Here is a 20019-nt window from a genome sequence, read left to right as displayed (position 1 = left end):
GCCTCAACAAGAAGCTTCGGAGGTATTGTGCCAGGTCGCGGGACCCTCAGGCAGTAGCAGTAGACGCCCTAGTGACACCGTGGGTGTATCAGTCGGTCTATGTGTTTCCTCCTCTTCCTCTCCTCTCAAAAATATTGAGAATCATAAGACAAAGAAGAGTGCAGACAATACTCATTGTTCCAGATTGGCCTTGAAGGACCTGGTACTCAGATCTTCAAGGAATACTCACAGAAGATCCGTGGCCTCTTCCTCTCAGGGAGGACCTGTTACAGCTGGGGCCATGTGTGTTCCAAGACTTACCGCGGTTACGTTTGACGGCATGGCGGTTGAACACCGAATCCTAGCTGGGTAAGGTATTCCGGAAGAAGTCATCCCTACGTTGATAAAGGTTAGGAAGGAGGTGACGGCAAAACATTATCACCGTATCTGGAGGAAGTATGTATCTTGGTGTGAGGCCAAGAAGGCTCCTACGGAAGAATTCCATCTGGGTCGGTTTCTCCACTTTCTACAGACAGGAGTGGATATGGGCCTGAAGTTAGGCTCCATTTAGGTACAGCCTTATCTATATTCTTTCAGAAGGAATTGGCTACTCTCCCAGAAGTCCAGACGTTTGTGAAGGGAGTGCTGCACATCCAGCCCCCCTTTGTGCCCCAGTGGCCCTGGGCAGCTTAAAATCCTCAGCATAAACTGGCAAGAGGGGACATTAGTGCAAGGGCACTGTCCTAACCCCCGCCAGTATAATCAGTATTACAAAGAGCGGGACGGAAGCGCGCCATTAAGGGGGCAGAGCTTCGTCCCCACAGCTCACTCGACGCCATTTCCTCTCTGCTGGCTACAGAGACGCTGGTCCTTCCTCACACTGCTGAGCAAGTATCAGGGTGCAAAATGGGGGGGGGGGTAGGTTATTTGGTGCAATATAATATATTATAAAAAGCGCTACAGCTCTGGGGCATTTTAGTAATCGCTTCAGACCCATTGATTTGGTGCTGGGGTGTGAGCTGCCAAATTCCCTCTGTGTCTCTCTGACAGACTCTTATGTGGGTCTGTCCCCTATAAGCCCAGTGTGTCTGTGGGTGTTTATTACACGTGTGTCGGCATGTCTGAGGCTGAGTGCTCTTCACAGGAGGAGGCTGTATTAGAGACGCTAAAGGCGGTGGGGGTGACCATGTTCGCATCGCCGACTCCTGTTTGGGTAAATGTGTTGAATGCTTTGAATCCTAATGTAGCTCGTATTAGTAAGAGATTGGACAAGTCTGAATCTCAGACCCAGGCATGGAAGAAATCTGTGGAAGATATGTTATTACAAGTTAAGGTCCCCTCGGGGTCACATAAACGTACGTTTATCCAGTTGGCAGACACTGATTCCAGTGTCGACTATAGTGATTCCAGATAAGATCCGAAATTAGCAAAGAGCATTCAGTACATGATTGTGGCGGTTAAAGAGGTATTGCATATCGCTGAGGACCCTGCTGTTCCAGATAAAAGGGTTTGTATGTATAATGGGAAGAAACCTGAGATCACGTTTTCTCCCCCTCAGGAACTGAATACTCTATTTGATAAAGTCTGGGAAAGTCCTGACCGAAAATGTCAGATTCCCAAAAGGATTCCGGTGGCTTATCCGTTTCCCTCTGGGGATAGGGAAAAGTGAGTCACCCCCCATTGTGGACCTGGACCTATTGCGGTTGTCTAAAATGGTGGCTCTTCCGTCACCTAGCACGGCAGCCCTTAAAGACCCTGCGGATCGTAAGCAGGAAGCTACGTAAAAATCCATTTATACGACCACAGGTACACTACTCAGGCCGGTCATTGCCTCTGCGTGGGTGAGTAGTGCTATTGAAAAGTGGGCAGATAACTTGTCATCTGATATAGATACCCTAGATAGGGATAACATCCTCTGAATGCTGGGTTATATCAAGGACGCTGCAGCTTACCTAAACGAAGCTGCGAGGGATATTGGCCTTTTGGGATCAAAGGCCAATGCCATGGCTGTCTCAGTTAGACGAGCTTTGTGGATTCATCAGTGGAATGCTGATGCTGACTCTAAGAAAAATATGGAATCCCTGGCGTACAAAGGTGGTGTCTTGTTTGGTGATGGCCTCGCTGATTTGGTATCTACGGCTACCGCGGGTAAGTCATCATTTTGCCTTATGTGCCTTCGCAACTAAAGAAGACACATCACTTTCAAATGCAGTCCTTTCGGCCCAAAAAATACAAGAAAAGGCGAGGTTCTTCCTTCCTTGCTGCTAGAGGAAGAGGAAAGGGTAAAAGATCACCAGCTGTGGCGGGTTCCAGGAGCAGAAGTCCTCCCCGACTTCTGCCAAAGCATGACGCTGGGGCTCCTCTGCGGGAGCCACACCGGTGGGGGCACGTCTCAAACTCTTCAGTCAGTTCTGGGTTCGTTCTGACCTGGACCCATGGGCTTTACAAATAATATTCCAAGGGTACAAACTGGAGTTTCAAGACGTCCCCCCTCGCCGATTTTTCAAATCGGCCTTGCCAGTTTCTCTTCCGGACAGGGAGATCATTTGCGACGCCATACGAAAGTTATCAAAATCAGGTTATCGTCAGGGTTCCCCAGTCACAACAGGGAGACGGCTTTTATTCAAGCCTATTTGTGGTCCTGAAGCCGGAGCGCTCGGTTAGGCCAATCCTAAACCTGAAATCCCTCAATTTCTACCTTTAAAAAATTCAAGGTGGAGTCTCTCCGAGTGGTGATCTCCAGTCTGGAGGAAGGGGATTTTATGGTATAGGTGGACATAAAGGATGCCTACTTACATGTTCCCATTTATCCTCCACATCAGGCTTACCTGAGGCTTGCAATTCAGGATTGTCATTACCAATTTCAGACGTTGCCGTTTGGTCTGTCCACGGCTCCGAGGATTTTCACCAAAGTAATGGCGGAAATGATGGTTCTACTTAGCAAGCAAGGAGTCACAATTATCCCGTACTTGGACGATCTCCTGATAAAGGCGAGATCCAGGGACCAGTTGGTAAAAAAAACGTTGCCCTGTCCCTGACAGTTCTTCAACAACACGGTTGGCTCCTGATCTTGCCAAAATCACAGTTGATTCCGACGACGAGGTTGTCATTTTTAGGGATGATACTGGACACAGAACTACAGAGCGTTTTTCTTCCGGTGGAAAAAGCTCAGGAACTTCAGAGCCTGGTCAACAAATTCTGAAACCACCAAGAGTGTCAATCCATCAGTGCACTCGGTTGCTGGGGAAGATGGTGGCGACCTACGAGGCCATTCAGTTTGGCAGATTCTATGCCAGAGTATTTCAGTGGGACCTGTTGGACAAGTGGTCCGGATTTCACCTGCACATGCACCGAAAGATAATCCTGTCTTCCAAGACCAGAATATCACTCCTGTGGTGGCTGCACAGCTCTCACCTCCTGGGTGGACAACTGGGAAGCAGACTTCCTCAGCAGACACGATCTCCATCCAGGAGAATGGAGCCTCCATCAAGAGGTCTTCACGGAAGTGACAAGTCGTTGGGGAATTCCTCACATAGACATGATGGCGTTGCGCATCAACAAGAAGCTTCAGAGATATTGTTCCAGGTCCAGGGACCCTCAGGCAATAGCAGTGGATGCACTGGTGACACCATGGGTGTTTCCGTCAGTGTATGTATTCCCTCCACTTCCTCTCATTCCAAAACTTCTAAAGATCATAAGAAGAACAAAGGTTGAAGCAATCCTTATTGTCCCAGACTGGCCAAGGAGGGCTTGGTATCCAGATCTTCAGGAATTACTCATTGGAGATCCCTGGCCTCTTCCTCTATGCGAGGACCTGTTACAGCAGGGGCCGTGCGTATACCAAGACTTACCGCGGCTACGTTTGACGGCATGGCGTTTGAACGCCAGATCCTAGCCCGAAAGGGTATTCCCAGTGAAGTCATTTCCACACTTCTTCAGGCCAGGAAAGGAGTAACGTCTAAACATTACCACCGCATTTGGAAGAAATATGTGTCTTGGTGTGAATCCAAGAAGGCTCCTGCGGAAGAGTTTCAGCTAGGACGTTTTCTCCATTTTCTACAAGCAGGTGTGGAGGCGGGCATAAAGTTGGGCTCAATTAAGGTTCAGATTTCAGCCTTATCAGTTTTCTATCAAAAACAATTGGCTTCCCTTCCAGAAGTTCAAACTTTCGTGAAAGGTGTGTTGCACTTCCAACCTCCACTTGTGCCCCCTGTGGCACCATGGGATCTTAACGTGGTGTTGCAGTCCCTTCAATCGCATTGGTTTGAACCTTTACAGAAGTTGGAGTTGGAGAGTGGTCATCCTGTTGGTCTTGGCGTCCGCAAGGCGGGTGTCTGAGTTGGCGGCCTTGTCTCACAAGAGCCCTTATTTAATCTTTCATGAAGATAGAGCAGAGTTGAGGACTCGACAGCATTTTCTGCCGAAGATGGTTTCATCTTCCCATATGAACCAACCTATTGTGGTGTTAGTGGCTACTGACGCTTTCGTTGAGTCAAAATCCCTGGATGTGGTCAGAGCTCTGAAAATCTATGTTGCCAGAACGGCTCGGGTTAGGAAAACCGAAGCTCTGTTTTGTCCTGTATGCTCCCAACAAGATTGGGTGTCCTGCTTCCAAGCAGACCATTGCACGCTGGATCTGTAATACGATTCAGCATGCTCATTTCACGGCTGGATTGCCGTTACCGAATTCGGTAAAGGCCCATTCTACTAGGAAGGTGGGCTCGTCCTGGGCGGTTGCCCGAGGGGTCTCGGCATTATACTTTGCCGAGCTGCTACTTGGTCGGGTTCGAACACTTTTGCGAAGTTTTACAAGTTTGATACCCTGGCTGATGAAGACCTCAAGTTTGGTTAATCGGTGCTGCAGAGTCATCCGCACTCTCCGGCCCGTTCTAGAGCTTTAGTATAACCCCATGGTTCTTTTGGTGTCCCCAGCATCCAGGGCCGGTTCCGGGGCTTCTGGCGCCTCGGGCGGCATTAGGGGGCGTGGCTTCATACAGGGGGCGTGGTCAGTTCCGCCCCCTGTACTGTTGTAGGATGTGCTGTGACGTCATTGCGCACAGCAAAGGTCCTCCCCACGAAGGTAAACTAGATGCTAAGCGTTTAGTTCCCTTCGTGGAGAGGACCTTTGCTGTGCGGTGCGCGATGACGTCAACGCGCACCGCACATCATTACAGTGAAGGTCCTCTCCAGGAAGGGAAATTAGACGCGTAGCGTCTAGTTTCCCTTCACAGCGGGCAGCCCACGAAGGGAAACTAGATGCGTAGCGTCTAGTTTCCCTTCACAACGGACAGCGGGCAGTGGCAGCGGGGGGCACCACAGCAGCAGCGGATCTTGCCATGGTGCGGCGCCCTCCGGATGGCGCCGGCGCCCTCCGGAAGGCGGTGCCCCGGGCAAAAGTCCTGCTTGCCCGTGGCAAGATCCGCTACTGCCAGCATCCTCTAGGACGTGTGAGAAAATAGGATTTTAATACCTACCGGTTAATCCTTTTCTTTTAGTCCGTAGAGGATGCTGGGCGCCCGTCCCAGTGCGTACTGTATCTGCAGTTATTAGTTATGGTTACACACATGTTGTGTTATGTTTATAATCAGCCTGTTGCTGAAATTGTTCATGCCGTTGACTTGTGTTCTGTTGACTACCAAGTTGTGCGGCGTGCTTGAGGTGTGTGCTGGTATGAATATCACCTTAGTTTAACAATAAATCCTTTCCTCGAAATATGTCAGTCTCCCTGGGCACAGTTCCTATAACTGGAGTCTAGAGGAGGGGCATAGAGGGAGGAGCCAGTGCACACCCCTTTTGAAAGTCTTAAAGTGCCCATGTCTCCTGCGGATCCCGTCTATACCCCATGGTTCTTTTGGTGTCCCCAGCATCCTCTACGGACTAAGAGAAAAGGATTTACCGGTAGGTATTAAAATCCTATTTTATCTTGCATGACTTTACACTGTCCACATAAGTGTGGGGCCACACAGCGACCAAGCGGGTCCCGTTCAATGGGTCCCTCTTGGCTGCAAGGAGACTGCACATGGGCTCCTATGCAGGCTCTCAACACATGTGCGGCAGTGCCTCCGCCGCTGGATCCGACCGCAGCATGCTGCAGTAGGGCCGGATGACAGGACGGCGGGATTTCAATGAGAACACATACATTTCAATGTGAAATCCTGTGTGTCACTGGCTGGATCCTGTTATGCGGGATGCCACAGAACAGTATTCGTGTGCACACAAACTCCCCCCCCCCCCCCCCCCCCCCCTCCCGGCCAAGCTGGTCCCGGTCAGCCGGACACGCTTGGCCGCTATGTATGGCCCAGACCTTACAGTGATACTCAGTGAGGGAATCCGTGGTCTGCACCCGCGGGTCCATGCTTCCCTGTCCTTTTTGTGGAATTCTTTTTAAACTGAGAGCCGCTTCAGCTATCTCCCATCAGATTGTATAGAGCCGGCTCGCAGTAGGATCTACTGCAGCTATAAGAGCAGGATCAACTGTCAGCCATCGGGTTCCTGCACAGTGCTTACACGCTGAGTGATAGCCCCAATTGTGTGCCTTGAGGCTCTCCCACCTCAGTGTCACCCCTCTCCTGCCGCCACCAACAGCAGTGTGTGGGGCTGAAGTTTAATGCAAATTAATGTTCAGTCCTGCTCTCTTCTTTTTAAATAAAAGTACCCTTCCTTGCTCCCTTTTAACATACCATTGACCAACATTAACACATCAGTAGAGACTGTAGGGTGTGTATGTGTATGTACAGTATATTAATCTATATAGATGGATAGAAATAGTCAGGTTTCACTACCATGAAAATGTACAGCAGATTCGGTGCCCTCTGTAGATGCCGCAATGGAGCTCACAATAAATGCAGATGGCGGCGGCACTCGGGTACACAAACAGGACTCGGACACCGGGATTATGCTTCAAGGTTTCAATGGTTTATAGCAGTGGTTCTAAATCCCACACAGTTCATGCTGTAAAGGTCACCCGGCAGGTGCATTGTTTATCACTGTCACATTTTAAAAAGCCACATGTGACCTGGAAAACATGAACTCTGTGGGGTCCTGAGGACTGAGTTTGCGAAGCTGTGGTTTATAGTATCGCCATCAGGGGACCCTGATGATGAGGTTCTAAAGCATTATCCCAGCATTTCAAGTACCCCTAACAGTTCATGTTTTCCAGGTCTCCTCACAGGATTGCAAGTGAAATAATTTGCTGCACCTGTGGGTATTTTAAAATGTGTCAGTGAGTAATGAATACACCTGTGCACCAGCTAGGTGACCTGGAAAACATGAACTGTTGGGGGTACTTGAGGACCGAGGTTGAGAACCACTGCTCTGTGCTGCTGCCAGCTCACCTTTATTTCCAAATTACTATATCGGCAACCCCTCTCCAACAAGCCCTTCCCATTCAGAACCCAATTTAGACTTCTCACACACACTTACAAATTCCTCACCCACTTCTCTGCCATTACACTCCCACCCACCCTCTTCGCTCCTTAAATGATTGCTGCCTCTTCTGCCAACTGATTACTTCATCCCACTTCTGCCACTAATATTTTGCAGTGCTGCTCCCTACCTCCTTTCTCTAGCTTTCCATTTAAGTCTTCCCACCTCTCTACAAATCTTCAAACAGGCTCTCAAGACCCACTTCTTCAGAAGCCATCCAGCTTTCATCCTAACCCACTGATCTGTTTCACTCTTACCTTTTTGCCCCTCATGGAAGCTCTCACCAGTAGGACCCACTCCCCTCATGTGCTTTTCCTGCCCTTACATAAATTATCATTTACTCCATACTCTCCACATCATCACCTAACCCTGGGTTTCTTCCACCTTGCTGCTTATTTGGACATTATGGGGGAGATTCAAATGTTTGAAAAGTCAGTTGGGAGTCTGTTTTTTCCCCCCCTATCTAATAGACTGAAAAGTCGGTTGGGTGTCTGTTTTTTCCTGACATTTGAATATCCCCCTATGATTGCTGCTGCAGCAATGTCTATAAACAATTTACTAATGCTGTATTGTCTTGTACTAAAAGTCAGTTTCCTTATTTTGCTCATTTATGTACTTTGTTAGCTGCTGTGGAACCTTTATAGCACCATATATATATAAAGGATGATGAGAATAATAACACGTTTTAAAGAGTTTATAGCCAGTGGCCCATCATTGTATTTTCTGTTTTAATTTGTGTATAAGATATCCTACTTAATTTTGGTAATGCCAGAAGTCGCTCTTTTTTTGAAAGATAATGGTATTAAACTAATTTGTCTGAGTTACTTTACCACAAGCAGCAAAATGTCTGTGTAGCCCTGCAGTAGGTACCTGCTTCTTAACCATCTATAGGTTGATCTCTTCTGTCCAACAGAGCCAGGTCAGATACACTCCCTGGAGTCCCTTGCAGAACCCCCAGTCCTTTTACTTGCAGATCAGCAGCATGACAGTACCCTTGGATGGGTTAAAAGGTTAGTGTGATAATTATGTCAGGATTTTGTTTGAGTTATTTGATTTGCTAATAATACCTTATGAATATTATTAACTTGTGATGTATTTCAATATAGGCTATTGCACCAACTTTAAATCTTGAAAGATTTTCTTTCAATCTTATTCTCCCTACATGTTTAGAAGGAATGGGCTCTATTCATTTCAGCGTGCTGTGACACCAGATGAGAGGATTTCTACCCGACAAAAGTGCTGGCGCGATGCTGATTTCTGCGGAAACAGCACTACGCCTGGGCACTTTAGACGGAGAATGACTGTTCTTTCTACAAAACACCCTGTTTAGTCTGCGAGAACCAGCTTTCCCTGACATGACAAAGCGCTGAATTGAATAGCATCGGGAGCTCATTCCTAGAGCTATTCAATTCACACTGAATTGTATCATGCCACATGAGTGTTCAGACTCCTGTTTGCAGCCTAGTGGATGCTGCTGTCCCAAGCTGTCTCAGCAGTGCACTTATTTATACTCCTTGCATTGTAGTATCTCCTGTAGGCTAATATATGCACGTAATACTCAAGAGTAGCAACAGATGTTACAGTAATGATCTATAGGATCCATTTATCTGGTGTCTGTTTTAAAACTGTGTTCTGCTTTGGCCCGCTGATATCCATTACCTGTCCATAAGTTAACAACATGACTAAACTGCTAAATAGTTAATCCTTTTCTCTATCGTCCTTGTGGATGCTGGGGTTCCTGAAAGGACCATGGGGAATAGCGGCTCCGCAGGAGACAGGGCACAAAAAGTAAAGCTTTCCGATCAGGTGGTGTGCACTGGCTCCTCCCCCTATGACCCTCCTCCAGACTCCAGTTAGATTTTTGTGCCCGGCCGAGAAGGGTGCAATCTAGGTGGCTCTCCTAAAGAGCTGCTTAGAGAAAGTTTAGCTTAGGTTTTTTATTTTACAGTGAGTCCTGCTGGCAACAGGATCACTGCAACGAGGGACTTAGGGGAGAAGGAGTGAACTCACCTGCGTGCAGGATGGATTGGCTTCTTGGCTACTGGACATCAGCTCCAGAGGGACGATCACAGGTACAGCCTGGATGGTCACCGGAGCCACGCCGCCGGCCCCCTTGCAGATGCTGAAGTAAGAAGAGGTCCAGAATCGGCGGCTGAAGACTCCTGCAGTCTTCTAAAGGTAGCGCACAGCACTGCAGCTGTGCGCCATTTTCCTCTCAGCACACTTCACACGGCAGTCACTGAGGGTGCAGGGCGCTGGGAGGGGGGCGCCCTGGGAGGCAAATGAAAACCTTTTTTGGCGAAAAATACCTCACATATAGCCCCCAGAGGCTATATGGAGATATTTAACCCCTGCCAAGATTCACTAAATAGCGGGAGACGAGCCCGCCGAAAAAGGGGCGGGGCCTATCTCCTCAGCACACAGCGCCATTTTCTCTCACAGAAAGCCTGGAGAGAAGGCTCCCAGGCTCTCCCCTGCACTGCACTACAGAAACAGGGTTAAAACAGAGAGGGGGGGCACTGATTTTGGCGATATTGAGATATATAAAGATGCTATAAGGGAAAACACTTATATAAGGTTGTCCCTATATAATTATAGCGTTTTGGTGTGTGCTGGCAAACTCTCCCTCTGTCTCCCCAAAGGGCTAGTGTGGGTCCTGTCCTCTGTCAGAGCATTCCCGGTGTGTGTGCTGTGTGTCGGTACGTGTGTGTCGACATGTTGAGGACGATGTTGGTGAGGAGGCGGAGAAATTGCCTGTAATGGTGATGTCACTCTCTAGGGAGTCGACACCGGAATGGATGGCTTATTTAGGGAATTACGTGAGAATGTCAACACGCTGCAAGGTCGGTTGACGACGTGAGACGGCCGACAAACTATTAGTACCGGTCCAGGCGTCTCAGAAACACCGTCAGGGGCGTTAAAAACGCCCATTTACCTCAGTCGGTCGACACAGACACGGACACTGAATCCAGTGTCGACGGTGAATAAACAAACGTATTTCTCATTAGGGCCACACGTTAAGGGCAATGAAGGAGGTGTTGCATATTTCTGATACTACAAGTACCACAAAAAAGGGTATTATGTGGGAGTGAAAAAACTACCTGTAGTTTTTCCTGAATCAGATAAAATAAAATGAAGTGTGTGATGATGCGTGGGGTTACCCCGATAGCAAATATTGGCGTTATACCCTTTCCCGCCAGAAATTAGGGCGCGTTGGGAAACACCCCTTAGGGTGATAAGGCGCTCACACGCTTATCAAGTGGCGTTACCGTCTCCAGATACGGCCGCCCTCAAGGAGCCAGCTGATAGGAAGCTGGAAAGATATCCTAAAAAGTATATACACACATACGGTGGTTATACTGCGACCAGCGATCGCCATCAGCCTGGAGATGCAGTGCTGGGTTGGCTTGGTCGGATTCCCTGACTGAAAATATTTTATTCATATAGGGCATTTAATAGGATGCATTCTATATATATGTACGTGAGATGCACAGAGGGATATTTGCTCTCTGGCATCAAGATAAGTACGTTGTCCATATCACCCAGAAGATGTCATGGACACGACAGTGGTCAGGTGATACAGATCCCATACGGCACATGGAAGTATTGCCGTATAAAGGGAAGGAGTTAGTTGGGGTCGGTCCATCGGACCTGGGGACTATGGCAACAGCTGGGAAATCCAACCTTTTTACCCCAAGTTACATCTCAGCTGAAAAAGACACCGTCTTTTCAGCCTCAATCCTTCCTTTCCCATGAGGGCATGCAGGCAAAAGGCCAGTCATATCTGCCCAGACATAGAGGTAAGGGAAGTAGACTGCAGCAGGCAGCCCCTTCCCAGGAAAAGAAGCCCTCCACCGCGTCTGCCAAGTCCTCAGCATGACGCTGGGGCCATGCAAGCGGACTCAAGGTGGGGGGGTAGTCTCAAGAGTCTCAGCGCGCAGTGGGATCACTCGCAGGTTGACCCCTAGATAGTACAAGTATTATCCCAGGGGTACAGATTGGAGAGTCGAGACATCTTCTCCTCGCAGGTTTCTGAAGTCTGCTTTACCAACGGCTCCCTCCGACAGGGAGGCAGCATTGGAAACAATTCACAAGCTGTATATCCAGCAGGTGATAATCAAAGTACCCCTCCTACAACAAGGAAAAGGGTATTATTTTTCCACACTATATTGTGGTACTGACGCCAGACGGCTTGGTGAGACATAGTCTAAACTGAAATCTTTGAACACTTACATAAAAGGTTCAAATCGAGATGGAGTCACTCAGAGCAGTGATAGCGAACCGGAAAAAAGGGGACTATATGGTGTCCCTGGACATCAAGGATTACCTCCATGTCCAAATTTGCCCTTCTCAACAAGGGTACCTCTGGTTCGTGGTACAGAACTGTCAATATCAGTTTCAGACGATGCCGTTTGAATTATCCACGGCACCCCGGGCCTTTTACCAAGGTAATGGCCGAAAAGATGTTTCTTCAAAGAAAAAAGGCATCTAAATTATCCCTTACTTGGACGATATCCGGAAAAGGGCAAGTTCCAGAGAACAGTTGGAGGTCGGAAGAGCACTATCTAAAGTAGTTCTACGACAGCACGACTGGATTCTAAATATTCCAAGAATCGCAGCTGTTTTCCGACGATACGTCTGCTGTTCCTAGGAATGATTCTGGGCATAGTCCAGAAAAAGGTGTTCCTCCGGGAGGAAAAAGCCAAGGAGTTATTCGACCTAGTCAGAAACCTCCTAAAACCAGGCCAAGTATCAGTGCATCAATGCACAGGAGTCCTGGGAAAAATGGTGGCTTCTTACGAAGCGATTCCATTCGGCAGATCTCAGGGGATTTGCTGGACGAATGGTCCGGATCGCATTTTCAGATGCATCAGCGGATAATCCTGTCTCCAAGGACAAGGGTGTCTCTTCTGTGGGGGCTGCAGAGTGCTCATCTTTTAGAGGGCAGCACACTCAGCATTCAGGACTGTGTTCTGGGGACCACGGATACCAGCCTGAGAGGCTGGGGAGTAGTCACACAGGGAAAAAATTTCCAAGGAAGTGTGGTCAAGTCTGGAGACTTCTCTCCACATGAATATACTGGAGCTAAGGGCAATTTACAATGCTCTGAGCCTAGGAAGACTCCTGCTTCAAAGTCAACCGGTGCTGATCCAGTAGGACATCATCATGGCGGTCGCCCACGTTATCAGACGGGGCGACACAAGAAGCAGGAGGGCAATGACAGATTCTTCGCTGGGCGGAAAATCATGTGATAACACTGTCAGCAGTGTTCATTCCGGGAGTGGGCAACTGGGAAGATTTCCTCAGCATAAATGAATTCCACCCGGAAAAGTGGAAACTTAATCTGGAAGTTTCCACATGATTGTAAACCGTTGGGAAGACCAAAGGTGGTTATGATGGCGTCCCACCTGAAGCGCCAGGTCAAGAGACACTCAGGCAATAGCTGGGACGCTCTGGTAACACCGTCGGTGTACCAGTCGGTGTATGTGTTCCATCCTCTGCTTTTCATACCCAATGTATTGAAAATGATAGGAAGGAGAGGAGTAAGAACTATACTCGTGGCTCCGGTTTGGCCAAGAAGGACTTGGTTCCCGGAACTTCAAGAGATACTAAGAAGGGTCTTGATTCGGCAAGAACCGTGTCTGTTCCGGGACTTACCGCAACTGCGTTGACGCCAAGGCGGGTGAACGCCGGATCCTAAGGGAAAGAGGCATTCCGGAAGAGGTCATCCCTACCCTGGTCAGAGCCAGGAAGGAGGTGACCGCACAACATTATCACCACTTAGGTGAAAATATGTGCCAGGGTGTGAGTCCAGGAAGGCTCCACGGAAGAATTTCAACTAGGTTAATTTCTACATTTCCTGCAAACAGGAGTGTCTATGGGTCTCAAATTGGGTCCATTAAGGTTCAAATTTCGGCCTGTTGATTTTCTTCCAGAAAGAAATTGGCTTCAGTTCCTGAAGTCCAGAAGTTGTTAAGGGAGTACTGCATATACAGCCCCTTTGATGTCTCCAGTGGCACTGGGCGATCTCAACGTAGTTTTGGGATTCCTAAAAAATCACATTGGTTTAAACAACTCAAATCTGTGGATTTGATATATCTCACATGGAAAATGACCATGCTGTTGGTCCTGGCCTCGGCCAGGCGAGTGTCAGAATTGGCGGCTTTATCTCACAAAGCCATATCTGATTGTCCATTCGGACAGAGCAAAGCTGCGGACTCGTCCCCAGTTTCTCCTTAAGGTGGTGTCAGCGTTTCACCTGAACCAGCTTATTGTGGTACCTGCGGCTACTAGGGACTTGGAGGACTCCAAGTTGCTGGATGTTATCAGGGCCCTGAAAATATAGTTTCCAGGTTGGCTGGAGTCAGGAAATCTGACTTGCTGTTTATCCTGTATGCACCCAACAATGCTGGGTGCTTCTGCTTCTAAGCAGTCGATTGCTCGTGGGATTGGTAGCACAATTCAACTTGCACATTCTGTGGCAGGCCTGCCACAGTCTAAATCTGTTAAGGCCCATTCCACAAGGAAGGTGGGCTCATCTTGGGCGGCTGCCCGAGGGGTCTCGGCATTACAACTTTGCCGAGCAGCTACGTGGTCGGGGGAGAACACGTTTGTAAAATTCTACAAATTTGATACCCTGGCAAAAGAGGACCTGGAGTTCTCTCATTCGGTGCTGCAGAGTCATCCGCACTCTCCCGCCCGTTTGGGAGCTTTGGTATAATCCCCATGGTCCTTTCAGGAACCCCAGCATCCACAAGGACGATAGAGAAAATAAGAATTTACTTACCGATAATTCTATTTCTCGGAGTCCGTAGTGGATGCTGGGCGCCCATCCCAAGTGCGGATTATCTGCAATACTTGTACATAGTTATTGCTAACTAAATCGGGTTATTGTTGTTGTGAGCCATCTTTTCAGAGGCTCCGCTGTTATCATACTGTTAACTGGGTTCAGATCACAGGTTGTACAGTGTGATTGGTGTGGCTGGTATGAGTCTTACCCGGGATTCAAAATTCCTCCCTTATTGTGTACGCTCGTCCGGGCACAGTACCTAACTGGAGTCTGGAGGAGGGTCATAGGGGGAGGAGCCAGTGCACACCACCTGATCGGAAAGCTTTACTTTTTGTGCCCTGTCTCCTGCGGAGCCGCTATTCCCCATGGTCCTTTCAGGAACCCCAGCATCCACTACGGACTCCGAGAAATAGAATTATCGGTAAGTAAATTCTTATTATTCCACTCCTCTTCTACAGAAGGAGCCAGGCTAGATTTTGGTAGTGGAATCTCTATCTTAACAACATTAACTTGGATATGTCAGCCATGCTTATATTCCCAAGTATTGAATAGCTCCTGTTTTTATTAACCTGACACAGAGGAACTGCAAAAATACAGAATATTGTACAGTAATGGCTTGGTGCAAACTTCATAAATTATATCTGACTTAACTTTCCTTATGTGTTTCCACTTAAGTAGTCGTGGGCATTATTTAAGCCAATCCCTCCATTTCAGTTTTGACTGGTAACTGTAGGGGATGAATGATCTCCTAGCGCTCAGCAGTCTCTATGGAAAGACGTGGGTGCAGTATAAAGCGGTAAACAATACAGCATTTTGTTTTCACTTTTTGTTTATTGAAAATCAATTTTTAGACTTTTTTTTTTTCTTCAGTTTTACGTATCTTCATTTTTTTTTTTTTTGGGGGTGGAGAATAATATTGTAAACCATAGAAGCATCTGACCAGTAGTCTAACATATTATAGTATAACCTATTGTCCAAAAAACATGTTTCCAAAAAGGTACATAGTAGAAGAAAACATTCTCTGGAAAGGGCATTTCTAATAAATGTGTAGAGTGGTTTCTGTGGCTAGAGCTTCTTAAAATGATTAGTAAGATTAATTAAAATTTGCATAAGAAAGAGAATAACAAATTTTAATCCAGGACATTGCGTCAGGAATAAAGAGGATGGAAATTTTCAAAACTATTCTACAAAATAATCTCCGGATTTTGCATGCGGCTACAATGTTTTGCATGTTTCAAATGTGGCTTCAAGTGCTTCCAACCGTACCTCAGCCCCAGCACAAAGTCTGATGAATTTACAGATGTTAAAATGTAATTGACTCCCATTATGGACCAATATGTGGAATTTCCTTGTGAATACCTGTCCCAGAGACTGATTCCACATGACTCGTTTGATTATCAGTGTGTCTCTACATTTTAATTAGTGTGTTACGATGACGGTGTAATGGGGATACATTTAGTAGTGTGGCTGTAACTGTGTAATTGTCATTGGCTTCATGTTCTGACATCACTGTTACTGTATTTCAGGTATTATGAGGTACATCTTAGCGGGTGTCTCCTGACCAATTTGTCTGTACACTTTTCCAACACCTTGCCCAACGAAGAAGAGGAGAGCTTTGTATGCCGCATTGGAGAAATAAGGGTATCTTATTTATAAGCCATTTTGTCATAGAGCTGTTCTTTCCACAGCTGACACATTTAACTTCATGTATTGAACACAAAATGATGTGTTGCATTATGGGTCACTAATTTTAATTAATGATTATCATTTTAGATCCTGGATGTTTCCCTACCTCCATCCAATCCTGAACAGCCGTCTGACCTATCTCTTTCTCATATCCACTGGCGAAGAGATCCACAGAGCAATCAGTTGTTTGTCAGCCTAACTCTTCGCTGGAGCCATACTATGGACAGAATTAGACACTTTCGTATATACTGCCTTGGGGTAACCTGCCATAGAGCTCCAGCTTCCCAGCCGCACCTTCTTGGATTGGCACATGCTCGCATATACCGTGTGGTTGACCTGGCTGTGCCAGATCCATGCAAACCTTCTCCAGGCAGGCTGGAATTTGCAGTTCAGCCAGTTAATAAGGATGTTGCTGAAATCCTACCTATTGTATGGGGAAACTTGGTGCTGGAATTTGTGGAGCAGACGCACACTGAGGTGTGAAAAATGTGCATTTGGCTATGCCATGGAGATGGGCTGGTGGTGGTCTGCCTGGCTTCTGTCCAGCATTAAGAAAATGGGCGTTTTATGTACGTCACACTCAGCCACCCATATTTGTTGAATTCAGTTTTAAGTAGAAAGGATCAGAAATAACAAGAAATTATGTCAAAGCAAAGTAAGATATATGGGGAATATTATAAATAATACAAATACTAACAATGAGTTATGATTGTTAATCAACTACAGAAGACAATGTAAACCTAATATTTTAGGAAAGGTTTGAGGTTGTCAATACTAGTTTTTTACAATCAATTGCAGCTGACCTCTCACATCTGAAGCTTATGATATAAAGATAAATACATATCTATATAATGTTGGCAATCTGTAGCACGTATGACTGATGAAAGCAAAACCTTTCCTTCTCCTAATCGTTTACACATTTGCTATATGTTGTGCCATTATTGTGTGATTAGAGGAGATGTAAATTAGTAATGTCACTTATCTAACAAAGTATAACACAGAAAATGACTCAGAATTAGTTCACTCTTAGTATGTGCAAAGGGGGAAAAATATGAAGGAAATTAAAAAATGAAAGCAGATCAAGGGGGAGAATTTTAAGTACCTGCAGTAAATTAGTGCATCTGAAATGGAGAGGTAGCCTTGGGCTTTAAAATCCGAAGCTATTTAGTTGCACGCCTCGTACCCCGGACAGCCAATAACCTTTACAGTAGAATCCGTGTAAAGTTCACAGATTTGGTAGGTTAACAGGTTCGCGGCACCCGTTATCCCACTGTTTTTAGGGATTTTTTTTTTTTTAAATATTCCCTGATAACTCCTGGCTGCGGGGGAACAATTAGCCTGCAGTAATCTACTAATCGCTTATTGAATTCCATCCTAAATGTATATATTCTTTTATTTATTTTTTTGTCTATCTGATGTGCAGGTGACCAGTCAATTTCTGTAGCGACTTCAGTTGAGAGATTTCAATTATTCTTGTAGAGGTGCAATGTCCTATATATTATTTTAAGTGTTATACATAATTAGCCATCATTAATCTTTATTAAAGTTGTGCATTTTAGTTTGGTTACACTTTGTTTTTTGTTGTGTGTTTTTTTTTCTTTCTTTCAAATAAAGAAAGACTTTATTAAATAAACTGAAGTTGCCGGAAAGCTCCAGACAGCAAGATACCCAGTAAAAGACACTGGTAAATCAGATTCACCCTTTCATAAAATGTACCTTCTGTTGAGCCAGTGTTTTATTGTCATAGAAAACACTATTAGTGAATAAATATTTGCTATTCTATGTATTCAGACATTTAAATGAGGGCTAAATTGACTTCAAAGTTCAGTTTTAATAATTTGAGTGTTTAATGAGGGAGAGCTAGATAATAAAGAAGGGTTTTAAATGCTGAATGTATGGGAGGTAAAAGCTATGTAACATGGTGAAATTTATGTACAATGGTGAAATCCATAGTGCTGGAAATATTCCAGCACTATGGAATCACCATCTGATATCAAAGTTTGATTTAAATATTGTTTGGACCATATTAAAAGGGGTTGGTATTGGAAGACCGGCGTTTGGGATCCCAGAGGTCACCATAGCCTGGGATCCCAGTCTCCAGAATGCCGGCGAGGGGGTCGAGTGCAACAAAGCCCCTTGTGGTCTCAGTGGTTCGCTGCGTTCGCCAAAGGTTCTATTCCCACTCTATGGGTGTCGTGGACACCCACAAGTGGGAATAGCCCCTGTTAGTCGGCATGCTGACTGTCAGGCTGTCCCAACGCTCTGGATTCCAGCGTCTGTATAGTGACTGGCGGTCTCCCGACCACTGGTCACATGACTACATTCCATTAAAAGCATAACAGTAACAAAATAACTTTGGCGTTTTAAAATGACAAAGCTGGAGCTTCAAGCAAACATCAATTTCCCTAATAAACCTTCAATAGGATGTGTGAACAATTTAAATTATGTAAAAACATATCATTAAAAAGATTAAGGGACATGGGTGTTGAACTAATATACAACAGATGTCCGTATTCTATGCAGAATATTTACTTTTTTGCCACTTTTCACATTTCATGTGGTTACATTATGGAATGACAATAAATATATTCAGAAATTGTTACAACTAATCAACACAATGTAGTCTGCAATGTCTAATAGAAAGAAAAGGTAGACCCCCCCAAAAAATTAATGAAGGTTTGAAGGGGGCTGCTGGTGAATATAAAAGTTTAAATTATTCCTCAACCTATACATTCCAAATCGATCCCTGTTGTACCCTTAAACCCCCTCCCTTTATGCTTTCTGTATTTTGTTTTTTATACAAATTTAATAAAAATTGATGTAAACAAAAAAGTTTTTATCATTATTTCTTTATCATCCACTAGGGGTCACTGGAGTACTCTTGGGATATGGACGGGCGTAGCCGAACAAAGGCACTGAATATTCAAATTTAGGACTCTCCCCCCCTCCATATCCCCAAGTACCTCAGTGTACTTTGCCAGTGTTTTTTCGGTGCTCACAGATGAACATCGGCTTGTGGCAATGGCCACTTTTCAGAAGATTTTTATTTTTATTTTTCTTTTTAATTTTTACACTTCCCGTCCCAGTTTCTGGAAAAACTTGGGTCCGGGATGGTGCCGCTGCAAGGCAGCGTATGGCGTGTCGGTCCTCACAAAGAGCACCCTCACAGCCACAGGCGCTATATGGCAGCGCATGGCGTGTCGGTCCTCACAAAGAGCACCCTCACAGCCACAGGCAGCCACTGTCTCCTGCAAGCTGAACGGAGCTTACAGAAAGAAGATCCGTTACAGCCAGGATGAGACAAAGAGCTGGAAGAAGGAGCTTACAGCAGACACGAGTGGAGAAGCTGGAGGCTGAAACGGAGCTTACAGAGAGAAGCTCGTCACAGCCAGTATGGAGCAAGGTATGGGTGTCAGGGCGGTCAGCTCACGCTGCCGCCCTGCTGTGTGAGTGTTAACTGTACAGGGAGCTGGCCGCCGCTGAGCACGCCGCTGACGGGTCCCGCTGAAGTAGTAAGGAGCACTTCTTATATATGAAGTTCCACCTGATAGTTGGTTAGAATGAGAGCTTTACAGGTTCTCCTCACATTATACGCGCAGAGCGGCCGCACGTCACTCAGACGCCGGCCGCTCTCACTGCTCTGATGGCCCGGCACCGCTACACGCCGCCGACACTCTCCTTGGCTGAACTAAGCAGAGCGGCCGCACGTCACTCAGACGCCGGCCGCTCTCACTGCTCTGATGCGGCACCGCTACACGCCGCCGACACTCTCCGGGCGCTGAACTAAACAGAGCGGCCGCACGTCACTCAGACGCCGGCCGCTCTCACTGCTCGGATGGCCCGGCACGCCGCCGACACTCTCCTGTGTACTAAAGAGCGGCCGCACGTCACTCAAGGACGCCGGCCACTCTCCCAGTGAGACACCGCAGACACAGGGAGACTGTGTACTGCTGTAGGAAGGACTTCCGGTCGGCTCCCCGGCGCTAGATTCAGGCTCTCCTGCTCTCCCTGCACCCGATCCCCGTACGCTGCAGGTAACATGGGGATGCAGGGGGGGGGGGGGGGGGAGGGGGAATAATACCCATAGCAGCAGCAAAGGCTGCATGGGTTCAAAATAAACAAGCAGCGCAGCACTTTAA

At 46.7% G+C, this 20019-nt stretch overlaps 1 protein-coding gene across 6 annotated transcripts in view; it reads left to right on the top strand.

The window, feature by feature from the left end:
- ENGASE (endo-beta-N-acetylglucosaminidase) overlaps positions 1 to 17513 on the top strand; it is a 165870-nt gene extending 148357 nt beyond the window's left edge. For all 6 annotated transcript variants that reach the window (XM_063960711.1, XM_063960714.1, XM_063960712.1 and 3 more), the window contains 3 exons: positions 8318 to 8414; positions 15721 to 15835; positions 15968 to 17513. In XM_063960711.1, coding sequence (XP_063816781.1) covers positions 8318 to 8414; positions 15721 to 15835; positions 15968 to 16363 — 608 coding nt within the window. In that variant the 3' untranslated portion in view covers positions 16364 to 17513. The remainder of the gene's footprint in view (positions 1 to 8317; positions 8415 to 15720; positions 15836 to 15967) is intronic.
- Positions 17514 to 20019: the final 2506 nt, after the last annotated feature.

This window comes from Pseudophryne corroboree, chromosome 3, assembly GCF_028390025.1.
Source record: "Pseudophryne corroboree isolate aPseCor3 chromosome 3, aPseCor3.hap2, whole genome shotgun sequence".
Classification (NCBI taxonomy): Eukaryota; Metazoa; Chordata; class Amphibia; order Anura; family Myobatrachidae; genus Pseudophryne; species Pseudophryne corroboree.
Note: the sequence above shows the minus strand (reverse complement) of the source record. Positions and strands in the feature narration are given on the sequence as shown.